Source organism: Aotus nancymaae, unplaced genomic scaffold (genome assembly GCF_030222135.1).
Source record: "Aotus nancymaae isolate 86718 unplaced genomic scaffold, 86718_ANA_hifiasm-v0.15.2.pri h1tg000036l, whole genome shotgun sequence".
NCBI classification, from domain to species: Eukaryota; Metazoa; Chordata; class Mammalia; order Primates; family Aotidae; genus Aotus; species Aotus nancymaae.
In genome coordinates this window covers 86640359-86658737 of record NW_026988450.1, presented here as the reverse complement: position 1 = coordinate 86658737, position 18379 = coordinate 86640359, and the positions used below count along the sequence as shown (strand labels likewise).

Below are 18379 nucleotides of genomic sequence, written 5' to 3'. Positions count from 1 at the left end.
ACGCCAGCTCACAGAGTTTGGGTTTCTGCATGTGTGTGATGCTTTTTGGTTTTTTAATTCAGTGAGCATTCTCTGAGTGCCAGCCACGCACCAGGCACTGTGTCAGACGCTGATGTCATCTTATCCACGGCTCACAGTGCCTGCATGCCAAGAGCGATTTTACAGAGGAAGAATGGAAACAAGTCACTTCCTCTCTGAGTCTCATTTTTATGAAATGAGGACAGTAATTGCTCTCAGCCAACTCCTGGGAGAGGCATCTTCCCAGACAGCCAGGTTGTTCTCTCTACACACACAGCCAGGTGCTGGGGGGTGTTATTATGAATCAAAACTTGGGGGGTGCACAGGGATGAGCAGAGTCTAGACCCTGTTTCCTTCTTCACTCCCCCTCACTTCTTTGCCTAGTATGTCCAATTCAACACCCGCTCCATTTGTAAGCAGAAAAAAATCACAAGAAACTTTAAGAAAAAAATGTAAAAGAGAATGAACAGAACAAAGAAACAAATGTCACTGAAATCTAGTGGCAGGGTCTGAGGACCGCTCTGTTTGCAAACCTTCTAAGGACGCCCTTGGGTCAAAGAGCAAAGTGGCGGAATCCACGCAATGCTCTGTGGAACACAGCAGGACCCGGATTCTGGGTGGATTTGGGCTCATTCCTGTTCTCTGAGAGTTGCTCTGAGGAGGAATTTCCATGTGGTTCCACGTTTGTTTTAATTGCAAAGCACCCCAAACAAAATCAGATTGGCAAAGCTTTTTCATTTCAAGAAAGGATAGTATCCTTTTAATTTCGAATGCTTTGAAATGTAAACACACATACATAAAATTTTAGTTTGCAAGTTAATTTTGTCTCACCTGTTTAACGTGTAAAGGATATTTACACACCTCATCTAATGTATTTCTCATGACAATAACATGAAGTGAACAAGGCAGGTATTATACTTTTCAGTTAGTTGCTACAGCATTTGAGACTTGAATTGGGAAGTGATTTGTTCGACACCTCACAGTTCAGAAGAAACAGAGGCTGGCCTCAAACTCAGGTCCTCCAATTCCACACCCTTTACCCTTCCACTGTCATCTCATATCTGCTGTATTATTTGTGGAAAATATTGAATTTGGCTATTTTCTTTCTTTAGATGTTTTCTATTAATTATCTTTTTCTCTCCCTGATTAAAATGACTGATGCATATATGTATATATAGGTACATGTTGGTATATTTATATACACACACATACACATATACCCATGTATGTGTGTGTATAACTGAAGCAAAAGTTATAATCAGGGGAATAAAAGGTCATTAACAGAAATCTGTACTTTTTCTTATGATATACTTGTCTGTGTGTATTTCAAAGGTATAAAAAGGAAGTGTGTTAAGGGAAAAAGAAGTAGCATAATTGGATTCATTAAGAAAATGAGAAAATGGCCGGGTGCTGTGGCTCATACCTGTAATCCTAGCACCTTGGGAGGCCAAGGCAGGTGGATCACCTGAGGTCCAGAGTTCAAGACCAGCCTGGCCAATGTGGTGAAACCCTGTCTCTACTAAAAATACAAAACATTAGCCAGCCATGGTGGCAGACAACTGTAATCCCAGATACCCAGGAGGCTGAGGCAGGAGAATTGTTTGAGCCTGGGAGGCAGACGTTGCAGTGAGCTGAGATTGCACCACTGCACTCCAGCCTGGGAGACAAAGAAAGACTCTGTCTCAACAAAAAAATAAACAAAGCAAAACAAAGAAAGAAAGAAAGAAAGAAAGAAAACGAGAAAATGAAAAACAAAGCCAAATATTGATCTGTGGCTACAAAGCCTGTGCCTGTGGATGCAGGTGGGGAGGTCCCGTCTTCCTCCTGCATGGACAGTGACTGAGGCCATCTCTGAGTCCTGAGGGAGGCCCAGGAGCTATGAGTGATGGGCTCTGTTCCTACTACTTGGATGTGGTCCTGGGTGAAATCTCAGCTCAGAGAATGACTTTGAACATCTGGGCCATCATGTCCTAGCCTGAGCTGTAAACAGAATCAGAATCTTGCTCACAGGTCCTACAGCCAAACAAAGTCCCTGCAGATCTGCTAGTCTGAGAACCAGGAACTCAGACGCCTCCCCACTTCCCCTCCTGGCTCTCTGGCCAGACAGAGTCCACCTCCTCTAGCAGGGAAGTCAATACCATGTACATTCCTGAGGCAGCCCCCAGCCCCAAGGGCAGGATTCGGCTCCTCGGCAGGCTCTGCTGTTAAGGTGCAGTAAGCTGGTGGTTAAGAGAAGAGCACAGGAGAGCAGGTCCCAGGTGCGTCTCCCTCTGCCACCCAGATGGCATGGAGTTAACCCCTCCAAGCCTGGGTGCCCTCAGCTATAGCACGAGGATCGAAATACCTTCTTTATACATTCTCGTGAGGAAGAAATTAGGTAATATGTAAAAAGAGTAGTGGTGAGCTTGTGTTAAGCTCTCAAAAGATATTTATTTTTATTAAATCTTAGAATCTTTTATTTTGAGACAGAGTTTTGTTCTTGTTGCCCAGGATGGAGTACAATGATGGGATCTCGGCTTACCACAACCTCCTCCTCCCTGGTTCAAGCTATTCACCTGCCTCAGCCTCCCAAGTAGCTGGGATTACAAGGCACACATCACCATGCCTGGCTAATTTTGTATTTTTGGTAGAGACGGGGTTTCTCCATGTTGGTCAGGCTGGTCTCAAACTCCTAACCTCAGGTGATCCACCCACCTCGGCCTCCTGAAGTGCTGGGATTACAAGCGTGAGCCACCTCACCCTACCTAATCTTAGACTATTATGTCAAATGAGATCCTATGTGTATGTGCTTTGTTGAATCTGAGAAACACTATGAAAAAGTAAGCTAAGCTTTATTTTGATAGGATGTAAGTCAAGGATACATCAGTGGTTCTCAACCAAGAGAAATTTAACCCCTACCCCCAGGGGACCTTTGACAGTATCTGGAGGCAATTTTGTTGTCACAACTGGGCGACGGGTTGCTACTGGCATCTAGTGGGCGGGGGCCAGGGATGCTGGTCAGACTCCTACGAGGCATGGGGCAGCTCCCACGTCTGCGTTGTCTCGGATGCATCCTCCAGGAAAAGTAACCGGGCCCTGTATTAGCACCGGGGAAAGAGAGGTTTCTCCATGGAAATGGCTGTTGACAGTCTTCAAAGTTTGCATTCCTTCAACTTTTATGAAGTGCCTGCTGTGCTGCAGGGACCCGAGTGGGTGCTGAGGGACAGGGATTTGTCAGTGCTTCCTCACCAGGGACCTCACGAGGAACACGTGGGGAGCCTGGAGAGCTAGAAGACAGGTGGCCGGGAGTGGAGCAGATGGGGAGAGATGCGGAAGGAGGGGGTGATGTACGTGACGTGTCCCAGAACCCTGTTGTGAAGGAAAGGAGAGGAAGAAAGAGAGGAGGTGGGAGGTTGCTCAGGTCCTGGCTGGGGATGTGCAGTCAGTTTTGGTGGGGGTGCGTTTTGGTTGGGGTGGCGGGGTTCTGTGCTTACGTGAAAGAGGCAGGAGGGAACTCAGGTTCATGATACAGAGGAAGATGGAAGAGCAGCTGGCCTGAGAGTGCTCTGAGGACAGAGGGACTGAGGGACTGGGTCTTGGTTCTTGGTGGGGGGATTGAGCCTCCACAGAAGGGAATTAGCATTTTTCATTTCTACTGTAAGCTAAGCCGGGTGGCGTATGCACAGCATTTATGCCTCACGGTTCTGCAGGCGGGGACGTCTAAGGTCACGTGACACCATCCTTCCTGCACTCTCACATGGTGGAAGGGGTAACCAAGCTCTCTGGGGTCTTTCTTTTAAGGGCACTAATCCCATTCATGAGCTTTCTGCCCTCCTGACCTAATCACCCCAAAGCCCCATCTTCTGTTACCATCACCTTGGTGTGAGGATTTCAACATATGGATTTGGGAAGACAGAAACATTCAGACCATGGCATCCTGGCATCTGGGACAGGACACCAAGAAGGATAAAGTATATCCATTTGTCCTGGTCGGGGAGCGATGCAGCAGGGAGCAGTGAAGCTGGGAGTCTCTCCATATTTGATCCCAGGGGCGTGAGCAGTTAGCATTTACCGTGGATGTCATCAGTCATGGTGGTGGTGGAGAGATGGAAGCTGACACACCATAGGGATGGATTTGAAGGTGCTGAGATTGGAGCCTCGGGGGCCATGACGATGGTCTAGGTCACACTGAGGCCCTGACCTAAGGAGAAGGCAGGGAAGGCAGGCCAAGAAGGTGGCTGGTAGAAATATTTAGGAAGCCAAATTGGCAGGACTTGATCATGGGTGGGTTGTGTGGGCTCACTTCGCTGGCTCCCTGTTCTCATTGCCGAGCCTGGTGTGTTTGTCTCCATTTTTCTCCAGGGATGTGTTCCCCCAAGGTTTACCTGATGAGTACGCCTTTGTCACAACCTTCCGGTTCAGGAAAACATCTCGGAAGGAAGACTGGTATATCTGGCAGGTCATCGACCAGTACGGCATCCCACAGGTAAGAGCAGCACTGCCTTATCTCAGTGGTCCGGAGCTTTCTGTTTCCCTCTCATGGTGGGGATGGCATCACCCACCATGTTTTATCCAGTGCTCTTATCCCTGGGACTAGAGAGATTGAGAGCCTGGCGTATGGAGGCTCAGAGGACCTGTAGGGGGGATGTCACGAGACGCAAGAGGTCCAACTTCTTGTCCTAATGATAACATAGTACCAGACCTTCCGATGGGGTAAAGAAGACAGAGTTCCTGTCCTCTGAGACTCTTGGCCTAGCCAAGGAGATGGACGCCAGCTCTGTGGTCCTGTGACACCTGCTGTATTGGCAGCATGAGTGACATAGCAGTGGATGGCACTGGCTCGGGGTCACAAAGACCTGGGTTCAAGTCTCACGTCTACCCCTTTATTGCTGTGGGTCCTGGGATGGGCTACTTTATCTTTCTGGGTCTTGGTTTTCTTAGCTGTGTATTGGAAAACAGGGTACCTACCGTGAACGCTTGGTGGAAGAATCAGATGGAATACTGGTCTGTAAAGCATCTAGAACAGCGCCTGATATGTAATAAGATCTCATCATGAGAAGTTCCTTTCAGTTTTCTTCTGAATGAAGCTCTGGGTCCTGTCTTTACTTGCCTCTGGTGTGTTTCAGCGTTCAGTTCCCACGAAGTTAGGACAGCTCTCCACCAGCACACAGTCCGGTGAGGAAAGACAAATCTGAAATTCAAAGCCATCAACACCATCTGTTAGTTTGAGATAAAAGCAGCACTACTATTTATTCTCTGCCAAATCCAGATCCTCTTGTTATCAAGTTCATAGACCAACCATTTCTTTCTCCTTTCTTAGAAAAATGAACTGGAAGAAGCTATTACTCACTTTCAGCTGGGAGATACTGACTAAACTTTCACTAGGGGCTAAAATAAAATAAAAGCATGCTCAAGCAATCGGACTCCAGCAGTCACACTCACGGCCTGCCATCTGAAAGGGCAAGATTCTCTTAAACAGTGAGCTCACCCTCCCAGGTTGAGACTGGACACTGGCTTCAGATGCATTGGCTTATCGACAGGTCCATGCTCTTAGTAGGAGCTGGGGATTGTTCAGAGGGCTTTACAAGTATTAATTCATTTAGTATTCATAATAACCCTCTGAATATTTTCTACCGTTAGCATCATACAGATGAGGAATCTGAGCCACAGAGAGGCTAAGAAATTTGCTTACCTTTTGACAGGTAATAAGAGCAGGAGTTGAGATTCAAACCCAGGCATTCAGGTTCCTACATCTGTGCTTTAAACCACATGCTCAGCTGGCTTCTGTTCCAAGCCTGTCCTGATCAATTAGTCCTGTTGAATGATTTTTCCATAACATCCCTAGTCATACTGAGATGCAGAGACATTTTCAAATGTAAGTGCTGAGAGGCTTGATTTTGTAAGTGTGGGAGGCTGAATGGAGAAGTCGAGATTCTTCTCCAGAGGCCACTTTTCTGGAGAAGTCCTTTGCGTTCCCCATTCCCATCCAACTCCATCTCCAATTGCACAGGTCTTGCATCTCCATTTTCTCAGGGTCTGGTGCAGTGGGACTGGGCACCTGCCATGACATTCTTGTGGGTGAGTCTGCACCGCCCCCTCAGTCTGGGATCTCTTCCTTCACAGCATTTGCAGAGCTGTCTGTGCCCTGTCCGACACTTGTGCATCCTCCCCTCCCTCTGTCAAAATGAGCAAAGGGGTGAAATACCGCCATACCACAGAGCCATACAGAGATGAAGTCTGTCTTGAGATTTGAGATTCCTGTGTAAAGAGGCACCCAGAAATTTACTCTTGTTAAGCCAGGCTTGGTTGAGTGCCCGTCGCCAGAAATGCCAATGATGCTCCCTTCCATGCTCTGGGGAAATACTGGCTAGGAAAATTGGATAAAAATTTGTAAGAAGATGATCTATGAGTAGATTAGTGTTCGTTGCGTGACCCATGCACTCTGTCAGTCATTGTAGATGTACAGATAGAGAAGTTCATCTAGAGATACAGATGCACATCTTTTATTTGCCATTTACAACCACCCTTAAAAGCTGGCATTTTCCCCATTTGTCATTTGGGTAAACTGAGGGGCATTGACTCATTCCAGATATGATTAAGGGACGGCAAGGAGACCAGTGCAGCTGGAGCAGAGTGGGGTGTCTGTGTGTGTGTGTGTGCACGCATATTGGGGTTAGTTAGAGATGAAGTTTTAGAGGTGGAAGAAGGCTGGATTTCAAAAAGTCTTGTAGGCCAGTGTAGGGACTTTTTGTTTGAGGAGAGACTCTACAGAGGTGCACAGGCCTAGAAATATGAGGACAAATTCGAAGAACACAGTAGTGATCCAGGCAAGTGTGGATGCTGCTGTGATAGTGAGGTTAGGAGAAACAAACAGCTTATAGGTTAATTTTGAAAATAGAACCAGTAGGATTTGCTGATGGACCTGAAATAGAAAATGCCTCCCCAGGGCCACGCTACTAGTATTGGTAGACACAAGACACTGGACTGCTGGGCGCCCTCCCTTGCTCTATATCATGTTGGAGGCAGAAACACTGGGGAAGCCATGTCCCCAGGAAGCTCTGAAGGTTCAGGGACACAGTGCTCAAACATGTGAAATAGAACACAATGTTTAATCATGGGAGTATTAGATTTTTGTGTATTACAAGTATTAGACCATTAGGCAGGGTTTCATAGTTTTCTCTTTTATACCCTTTTCCTTGTATACAGTAGGTGATGCAATAAAAATAAATCCTAGGTCCTCCTTGGTTGTACTGAAGCCATGTGGAGCCCAGAAAATGAGACCAGAAGACCCAGGTTATGTTAAATGCTATAGCTGATCCCCCTGCACTACGTGGGCACCTTCCTTTAACTACAGAGACTCTCATTCATTTGTTCATTCCTCCATCCATTCAGTACCTTTTTATTTTGATTTTTTTGAGATGGAGTTTCATTGTGTCATCCAGGCTGGAGCACAGTGGCCGATCTCGGCTTACTGCAACCCCCTCCTCCCGGGTTCCGGCGATTCTCCTGCCTCAGCCTCCCAAGTAGCTGGGATTATAGGTGTGCACCACCACGCCCAGCTAATTTTTGTATTTTTAGTAGAGACAGGTTTTCACCATGTTGATCAGGCTGGTGTCGAACTCCTGACCTTGTAATCCACCCGCCTCAGCCTCCCAAAGTGCTGAGATGACGGGTGTGAGCCACGGCACCTGGCTCCTCAGTACCTTTTTATTGAGTGCCACTGTGTGTCATGTGTTGTTCTAGACATGGGGGTTACAGAGATGAAGAGAGAAAGTGCCTGTGTAAAAGGATGGGGCAGGAAAGACAAAAAGGTGAACAAAAGACATGCTTAAGATAATTTCATATACTGAGGCTGGGCCATGAAAAAAGTCAATAAATGGCTGGGCACAGTGGCTCATGCCTGTAATCCCAGCACTGTGGGAGGCCAAGGTGGGGGGGATCACCTGACGTCAGGAGTTCAAGGCCAGCCTGACCAACATGGTGAAACCTCATCTGTACTAAAAATACAAAAATTAGCTGGGCGTGATGGTGCACACCTGTGGTCCACTCAGGAGGCTGAGGCAGAATTGCTTGAACCTGGGAGGTGGAGGTTGCAGTGAGCCGAGATCACCCCACTCTGCTCCAGCCTGATGACAGAATGAGACTCCATCTCAAAAGAAAAAAAAAAGGAAAGGAAAGGAAAGAAAGGAAAAGAAACAAAAAGAAAAAAGTCAACAAATCACATCTTGGGATGTGAGAACAGATGGCCAGGTTCAAATCCAAGAGTATGTGTTCATCAGGGAAGGCTTCACTGCTTCGATGCCTGTGAACTTATTTGCTTAATTCATTATTGCGAATATTTAGAACAGTACCTGGCAAATAATAAATACTATATAAATGTTTTACATATATTATAATTCTCATAATAATCCTTATGACAATTCATTTAGTTAATTAGGTTCTCATAGATTAATTTATATAATCCTCTTCACAAATAGGTACTACTATTGGTCCCATTTTACAAATGAGGAAGCTGTAGAGAGGTTAAATAACTTACCCAAGGTCACACAGCTGAAAAGTGATTTATTGGTTTAGATGTAGGCTGGAAGGGACAGCCCCCACTGGGCACACAGTTTTGACGAGCGCTATAGCAAACTGACTGGGGTTAGGGGAGCTGATGTGGCTAAGGGATAAGGGTTAAGGAAACCAACAAGAAATGCCAGGGCATCCCAGGATCAGCCACAGGAGGAAGCTACCACCTGAGCCTGGATGGGCAGGAGAACAGGGAGGAGATGGTGAGTACTAGAGTCACCAAGGAGGAAATACTTCCAAAGAACCTGTATGCTCAGCAGACTGGCAAAACAATAAAGCATTTTATACATATAACTTATACCATTATATAGATATACATTATATAGATAATATTTATATATAATGGTACATTATAGATATAAATTATATAAACATGGCACAAAGTCACTCCGGAGCTACAGGGAAGCCAGGAGGGGTGGGAGGAATAAATGCTCCACCTCTCTCTCTTCCCCCTCATTGGACTCCATTCCAATGGACTTCCAATGGGCCAAGCTCAACTAGAAACCAAAGGGCCCAGGAGTTGAGGTGAAGAAGTCCTAAAAGGTCAGATCCTGGGAGCAGGGAGCCACAGGGAAGGGCAAAACATGAATATTAGAGCAGATGAAGACTAACCTTGCAGAGATGGGACAAGAAAATACTCACTCTTTCATTCACTCAGTGGATACTCATGTTCTGTGCCTTGTATCCTGTTCATACCTTTGGGCACCAATAGTGTATCTGTGGCCCACTGTTGCATTCCTGACACCCGGCATGTTGCCTGCTGGGCACACAGGATGATTCTGCAGGGTTGACAAAATGAGCACATGGATGAGAATATACCCATTTATTCTTAAAAAGCAACCAGGCTGGCTGCGGTGGCTCATGCCAGTAATCCCAGCACTTTGGGAGGCCAAGGTGGGCAAGTCATTTGAGGTCAGGAGTTTGAGACCAGTGTGGCCAAAATGATGAAACCCTGTCTCTACTGGAATCACAAAATTAGCTGAGCGTGGCAGTGCACACCTGTAATCCTAGCTACTCGGGAGGCTGAGGCAGGAGAATTGCTTGAATCTGGGAGGCAGAGGTTTCAGTGAGCTGAGATCACGCCAGTGTACTCCAGCCTGGGCAACAGAGTGAGACTCCATCTCCAAAAACCACCAATGAAACACCAACAAACCAACAACAATAAAAAAAAATTAGAAGTAAAATCTTCTCCAGAATTTGTCCATTGCAAAATGCCTGTGCATTTTGCAAAGGCTAACCCAATGACCCAGACAGATCAGACCCATGCCATCAAGAAACATTATTGTATGGGAGCTCCAGCTTTATCCTCAAATGAGAGAACGTGTAGGTTAACAGATCTGGCCAGAAGATACATTTGGTTTAACCAGTCCAGGGTTTTAAAAGACACTGAAACTAATTAAGATTTCTGGTTGGTCTCACAACTCAAGCCCCTCTGTGTGCCAGCTGTCTTGGAGTCTCACCAAAGCTCTTACCTACATAGCCCTTCCAGACAGTTGAGGCTGTGACTCCTGGGTTAACGTATGAGTGCAATGATTCCATTTAATACTGGGTTTAGAACAGCCTGCAAGGTAGACATCATTAACACCATTGTGTGCGGAGGAACCTGAGGCGCAGAGGTGTGAAGGGGTTGGTCCAAGGTCGGATGGCAGGTGACTGGCTGGTAAGAGTCACAGCCAGGATCTGACTCAGGATTGCCAGACCTGACTCTGAACTCTCCTTTCCCATTCTCTTCATTTCCCTTGGCCCCAAGAAGCTCAAGGAGTCTCTGGTCCTTTCCTCCCCAGGTCTCCATCCGGCTGGATGGTGAAAATAAGGCAGTGGAGTACAACGCTGTAGGTGCCATGAAAGACGCTGTCAGGGTGGTCTTCCGAGGCTCCCGGGTCAATGACCTCTTTGACCGGGACTGGCACAAGATCGCCCTGAGCATCCAGGCCCAGAACGTCTCCCTGTACATCGACTGTGCGCTGGTGCAGACACTGCCCATCGAGGAGCGGGAGAACATTGACATCCAGGGGAAGACCGTGATTGGCAAGCGCCTCTACGACAGTGTGCCCATCGATGTGAGTATCAGGGGCCTTCTGCAGCCCAGGTTCCAGGCCACTGGGGAGAAGACTTGGGAGCTAAGTGCCCTCAGTGTTTCCCACACCTGCACGAACCATGTACCAAATCCACCTTGGACCATCTTAGAAGGAAAGATCTTGACTCAGAAACCTGCTATATTGGAACCCCAATTCACCATCACCCATTCATTCACTTATCCAGTTTTTCAGCCATTCCATCCATCATTATTCATCACATATACATTGAGGACCTAGTATGTGCCAAGCACTGTCCTTAGCACTGGGGACACCAGTACCCACAAAAAGAGAGCTAGACTGACATGGCTCTGGCTGCATGGTCTGCAAAGGCCACACACACACATACACACACATATGTACATATAATATATGAATATATATATGCAGGTAGGTGGATAGATATATATAATAGTTTCTGGCAAATTTAAATACAGATTTTTTTTCCTTCTTTCCTGATTGTAAAAAAAATTGGAAAATATAGGAAAAATATATGGAAAATAAATAACAATCATCCTCATTGCACCAACTAGGAATAACAACTGGAATTAACTGGACGTTTGTCCTTTCATCCTGAACCAGTGTTCTTTTCTTCTTTGATTTTTTCTTTTCCCTCCTTGCTTCATTTCTCTTATTTCATTCCTTTATGTTTTCTTCTTCGCTCTAGAAATACATACCCACATCTGTACCCAAAGAGACGCATGCACCATAAGTATGTGCATAATACACACAATACACATAGACACTTTGCACAGTGATCAAATGTTCTGTCTTCAAGCTGAAGTCAATCTTAGCTCCCGTGCCAAGTAGCAACCCCCACTGCCCGAGAAATCACAAGAAACATGACGTGGGGAAAGCTCTTCCCAAAACCATTTTATGAATCCATGTATACATAACCATAAGTAAATATAATATCATTAGGTATAGGAGAGATTTTGGAATTTTATGTAAGTAATGGACTGCATCTGGCTTTTTTGTTTTCGCTACTCAAAACTATGTATCTAAGCTTTTAATTTTTTTAAGCTAATGCATACTTTGTTATGTATTCATTCATACCTCATTCATTCTCCTGTCAGTGGTATTTAGATCATTTCTAAGGTGTCACGATCATAATTAGCAAGTCTTGGACCTTACAAAGGGTGGTACACCTCCATGCACTTTACTTATGAGGAGAATGTGAGCAACCCCTGCACTTTAGGCTTGAGATACAGATGAATTAATAGCATTTCTTGTGGGTATGTACCCTCAAGTTTAATGATTGGACTGTGGGGTACACAATTGTTAACTTTCCCACCTATTTCAAATTTCTCTAGAAAGCAACATTTATATGTGTGTGTGTGTATATAAATATATAAACATTAAACATGTATATAAACACATATACATTATGTGTATAAACATATATATACATTATATGTATAAATTATATAATGTATAGATAGATAATCTGCAGTTTACAGGCGTTGGGGGACTCTGGAGCCCATCAGAAATATGTGACTCAGAGTTAGGATGCCAAGAGGTGAGGGAGCTGGGGTATTGATACTCCAACTGCCACCAGTCCTTGGCTAAGGGCTGCTCCTGGGGGTGTTGATATCTGCTTGATAACAGATAGCACTGTCTTTGGCAGAGAGGGAAAGCCGTCAGGTAAGACAGGTGGAGGCAGCTGGCAGCACAGCTGGTATGCACTGAAATGATGGGGATATAGATATAAATTATATAGCTATAAATTATATAGATTACGTTTATATAATTAATATCTATAATGTACCATTATATATATAAACATTATATAATTTATATCTATATAATGGTATAAGTTATATGTATATAATGTTTTATTGTTTTGCCTGTCTGCTGGGCATACAGGGTTATATTGTAGTTTTCATATGCATTTGCCTGATTACCATTGAGACTGGAAATCCTTCCCTATGTTTACTGATGGTTCCCATGTCCCCCTTTGGTAATCCTAGGCCATATCTTTGCCTGTTTTACTACTATGCTAATTTTATTTACTAAATGATTTCTAGATAATGTTTGCATATTTTGTATACTAATTGCTTATTTGTCATACATGCTGCAAAATTGTTTCCTGGTTTGTGAAACATAAACCATAAGAAAAAATGAGTAAGTCGGGATGCATAAAGTTTTAGGAAGTAGTGTTCCAGCAAAAGACATCATAAACAAGTTTATAGACTTTGTTATAACTTGCTTTGTTAATGTAACGATAAACATCAATGTCCCTGTGCATACTGATTTTTAAAAATGAAGCTGAGTCGGGCGCAGTGGCTCATGCCTGTAATCCCAGCACTTTGGGAAGATGACGTGGGTAGATCACCTGAGGTCAGGAGTTCAAGGCCAGCCTGGCCAACATGATGCAACCCTGTCTCAACTAAAAATATAAAAGAAAAATTTATTTTTCTAATAAAAAAATTATAAAATTTTTTATTATAGGCCGGGCACGGTGGCTCACGCCTGTAATCCCAGCACTTTGGGAGGCCGAGGCGGGTGGATCATGAGGTCAAGAAATCGAGACCATCCTGGTCAACATGGTGAAACCCTGTCTCTACTAAAAATACAAAAAATTAGCTGGGCATGGTGGCGCCTGTAATCCCAGCTACTCAGGAGGCTGAGGCAGGAGAATTGCCTGAACTCAGGAGGCGGAGGTTGCGGTGAGCCGAGATCGCGCCATTACACTCCAGCCTGGGTAACAAGAGCGAAACTCCGTCTCAAAAAAAAAAAAAAAAATTATTATAAAAATAAATTATATATTTATTTTAAAACATATAATTAAAAATATATATTTATTTATAAATAAATAAATAAGTGGGCACATTGGTGGATGCCTGTGATCCCAGCTACTCGAAAGACTGAGGCAGAATTGCTTGAATCTAGGAGGTGGAGGTTGTAGTGAGCCAAGATCATGCCACTGCACTCCAGCCTGGGCAACAAGAACAAAACTCCATCTCAGAAAAAAAAAAAAAAAAAATGAAGCTGAGAGTGAGTTGGTCAGAGGTAGTGGGGAGAGGAGAGATTGGGAGCTGCAGAGGTGGGAGGACCGACACACTCAAACTGCGGCTCACATGCCAGCCACTGCCAGCCAGCTGCAGTACCCGTCACCCAAGCCACACACTGTTCATGTTTTCCAGACTTTGTTTATCTGTTTGTTTGTTTAATCTCTGAAACGGGAGTCATGTTCTGTTTGTTTTTATATACTATTGCTGAGGAGATGAAATAAGATAATAGATGTGGAACCAAATTAAGCAAAAAATAGTAAAATCAAAGTAAAACTATGAAAATCATTATTCAGCCTGCTACTAATTCTAGCTACTTGTGCAGAGACTCTGTGCCAGGCATTGCACCAAAGTGCTTCTTTTCCCCATTTCTGACCAAAATCTTTACAACGTTAGAAAGTAGATACAGTGCACACCCTCATTTCACAGATGGAGAGAGATGCTCCTGGAGAATCCGAGGACTCTTCCGAGATCGTAGAGCCAACAAATGGAAGTTAGGGTTTCCACTCAAGCAGCCTGACTTCCAGGTCCATTTACAAACTGCTCCCTCCCTAAGATAACGTACATCAAAGGGCTGGAGAAGATGGAGCTCTGGGGTATTCATGACACAGTAAGGATCACTGTTACCTCCCCCAGAGGGGGCCTCATAATCACAAATACAACGCCTCTTAATCCTAAATTCAGGCCAGGTGGGTGGATGCTCCTCACATTTTGTAGGTGGGGAGATTCCAACTCAAAAGCATCAGGCAACTTGCTTATGTTCCCTGCCTTGGGCGGTCAGGCTAGGATTCTGGCTCTGTGAGCTGCCTGGTTCTGCTGTCAGTCCCTGAAACAGATAACCCCTGAGCTGTAGAGAACCAAGAAAGCATCTACTCCAGCCCCTCATTTACTTGACAGACAAGGATACTGAGGCTCAGAGGGAATAATAGACATGTCCAAAGATATAGAGCAAGATTAAATCCTTTTAACCCTGGTTCCAAACATCCAACAATGAGATTTCCGTTATATTTCTATTTGAGGTAGTGGAAAACTATATTTGAGTTAACAGTCTTCTAAAAACAAGAGCCAACTTTAGCAAATAGCCCCACGTCCCTAAAAATGCATGTCCCAGGCTTCAAATTAAACAAAATTGTTTTGGAGTCTAAGCTCCTCTATGGCCTCTCTGGTGCTGTTTCCTCAGTTGTAACATGAGAAAAATGATCACTCACTCCACAGGGTTGTTGTGTGATTAAATGCTATGTCATATGTGAAGTACTTATAAAACTTCCTGGAATGCTGACAGGTTCCATAAATGCTGGTCATCATGAACATCATCACCACCATCATCCCATTATCACGGTGGTGTTGGGAGGTTTTGAAGACAGGAAGAGGATTAGCTTCCCGGTACTCTCCAAGGCACCCATCTGTATTACATGGTTGACTCCTAAGAAGGGGATTGGAAATTAGACTTGAATTTCCTTGTGGACACATCCCCACCACATACAACACCCTAGTATAGCAGAAGTGGTTGGTTCCCCACCTGCATCCCCCTGGGTCCTTGTCATTTCAGTGCGTAGCAGCTGTGCTGCCAACTGCCTGCACCTGTCTTGCCTGAGGGTTTTCCCTCTCTGCCTGAGACAGTGCTATCCATTATTAAGTAGGCATCAACACCCCCAGGAGCAGCCCTCCACCAAGGACTGCTGGAAGTTGGAATATTAATACCCCAGCTCCCTCACCTCTTGGCATCCTAACTCTGAGTGACATATTCTTGATGGGCTTCAGAGTTCCCCAACACATGTAAACTGCAGATGCCACAGTGGTAACACCCTTGATAACAGCCCTTTACTGGCTAACTTCCTTTCTCTAACTCACTTTCCAGCTCTGCTACTGATGCTCCCCAAATAAAATAAATTTGCTACTTCTTAAATAGATGTTTTGAGGTATACTAAACTAGACTAAAACACTCAGGCCAGTGGCCTCACCTCTCTGCACCTTCACTTTCTCATCTATAGGAAGGAGACAGCGGACTCACACCTGTCGGAGCTATTGTGAGCATTGAGTGAGATCACTAGTATGTAAACACAGCACCTAACAGTGCCTGGCATGTGGGGAGTTCTCAACTGGGTTAGAGGCAATAGAGAATAATGAAGAGTGTCCATAGGGGTATTACACTCATTGTTCCATGTTGCATTTTTGTATTAAAGCCAAGTTTCAGGAAAATGGAGAATCAGTACATCTCTGTCTCTTAGTAAATCTTCCAGAAACATCATCTGTGGTACTTGTAACCACGTGGTTTGGGGCATCTTACACATCCTACACTGAAGCTTCATCTGTGGCTAACCTTGTGCTCTCATGGGCTCTCTATTCCTTGGTCCCCGCTACAGCCCTGTGAGTCCCTCTCACAGAAAGGAAAACGGAGGTTCAGTTTTCCTGACTTGAACAGCTGATATGAGAGAAGAGCAGAGCTGAGACTCAGAGTGGGCCATGCCGAACATAGCCTTCCAGCTTTCTGTGCTCTCTAATTGCTTTCCATACTGCAGCCAGCAAAGGGTCTCCAAGCTGCTGATGGGTGGGACACAGAGGGAGCCAAGCAGACCCATGCAGCAGTTCAACACACAATTGCCAAGGGCAGAACCTAAGCAGGACTTCCAGACAGGAGTAGGGAAGCACAGTGATATCAGGAGGTGAAATCCCAGGGCATAGGGCAGCGAGGCAAAGCAGAGAAGGATTGGGTGGCTGGGGTGATGCTGCGATTTCAGGCAGTTGGAAAGGGGCCTCTCTTGGCTCAGAGGACCTCTCACCCCACCTGAGAACGCCTCTGGCTGCCCAGATCCCAAGCCAGCATGCTCTGTCCCTGGCTTGCCTCCTGTCTCCTTCTCCTTCCCTGTCCCTGCGGCCTTGCCAGGCAGGCCCAGCTGCTGTGAGTATGTTTGATAATGAAGAAAGCAGGGCCATCCCTGAAAGTAGGCTTTGTTTTAAACCACAATTTTTCATTCTGTCATTTTCTCCTGTTTCTGGGCTGCGGTCTCTACAGGAAATAAAACAGACGGGTGAATGGAATTGTTATTGTTTCTGCAGAACAAAGTCAGTGGTGTGAGGGGCTATGCTTCAAGGGGCACATCAGCATGCAGAGGGACTCCCGAGTCCAACAGGGGCCTGAGAAGGGGGCAGGGGAGGGGCAAGTCCAGGGCACTTCACATCAGTGTTCAATGCAATAAGCGCCCCGCCTCCACTGACTGAGCTCAAGCCCCATTTGATAAATGCCCATCCATTCATCCACTCGTCCACCCGGCCATCTGTTCTACAGTACTTTTATGAGTCAGGGACTGCTCTAGTGAAGTACAGGAGACAGGAGAGCCTTGCCCTCATGGTCTATGTTCCATTAGGGATGTTTAAAAAAGAGCTAAGAAACAGACACAATCATCCATTGTGGGAAGTACTCTTAGGACCACATTCAGAATGTGCTAGAGTGACAGGGAGGGCCTGGGTATGGACAGGCAGCTGAGGAGCCAGCACAGAAGGGTGGCAGGAGGAAACCAGCATGGCTGAAGGGAAGGGAGCAATGAGCATGGCAGACTAGGGATGAGCTTGAACCATGTCCTGCAGGGTCTGGGGAGAGTGGGAGATTGCCCACTGCTCTGATACATTAGCAAGAGCCCCGGGTTTGTGCTTAAGAAGGCAGCACTGCCTGGGTTTTAGTCCTTGTTCTCAGAAGTCCTGGAGCCTGGAAGGAAGATGGACACACAGACATCTAATTATCCTACAGTTTGCGGTGTCTGATGTTAGCTGTGTGTGCAATGTACTAGTCTGTTCTTACGCTGCTAATAAAGGCATACCCAAGACTGGGTAATTTATTAAGGAAAGAGGTTTAATTGACTCAGTTCCACATGGCTGGGGAGGCCTCACAATCGTGGTGGAATCGGGCGAATGAGGAGCACAGTCATGTCTTACATGGCAGCAGGCGAGAGAGCTTGTGCAGGGGAGCTCCCATTTATAAAACCATCAGGTCTCCTGAGACTTCTTCACTACCATGAGAACAGTATGAGGGAAACTACCCCCAAGATTTAATTATCTCCACCTGGCCCCACCCTTGAGACATGGGGATTATCACAATCCAAGGTGAGATCTGGGTGGGGATACCATGCAAGGTGCGCATGTGGCAGAGAAGAGGGCCCGATGAATTCTTGATTGTAGAGGAGGTGCATCAGTTACACCTGTGTCTGTGTCACAACTATCCCGTCCCCCCAGCAAAAGCAGATTAAAACAACAAGCATGTACTGTCTCATAGATTCCATGGATCAGGAATCTGAGAGTGGCTTAGCTGAGTGGTTCCCTCAGGGTCTTTCGCTGGGCTGCCCTCAAGCTTCTGGCCAATGCTACAGTCATCTCAAAGTTTAAATAAGGCTGAAAAGGCACCACCAAGCTCACTAGGGGCTGTTGGAAGCTTCTCGTGAGCTGTCGAATGGAGAACCTTTGTTCTGTGCCAGGTAATGGTTGCAGCCACCCTAATCCTTTCCACCTGAGCCTGTCCACTGAATAACTCACAACATGCCAGCTTCTGTACCCCATGGTGAGTGATGACAGAGGGAGGGAAGAAGAGAGACATGCACAGAGAGAGAGAGAGAGAGAACACACTCAAGACAGCAGCCAGTCTTCTTATGACCTGATCTCAGAAATGACATGCCATCACTTCACACCAGGGGAGGGGAATTAAGTTCCAAATCTGTGGGTGTTCTTGAAAAACAA

The 18379-nt window shown here is 45.6% G+C and overlaps 1 protein-coding gene across 1 annotated transcript in view; it reads left to right on the top strand.

Annotated features, from left to right (window-relative positions):
• COL22A1 (collagen type XXII alpha 1 chain) overlaps positions 1-18379 on the top strand; it is a 287201-nt gene that overhangs the window by 50529 nt on the left and 218293 nt on the right. Inside the window, exons 5-6 of the mRNA XM_064384626.1 lie at positions 4360-4483; positions 10353-10628. Of these exons, the coding sequence (XP_064240696.1) occupies positions 4360-4483; positions 10353-10628 (400 nt within the window). The remainder of the gene's footprint in view (positions 1-4359; positions 4484-10352; positions 10629-18379) is intronic.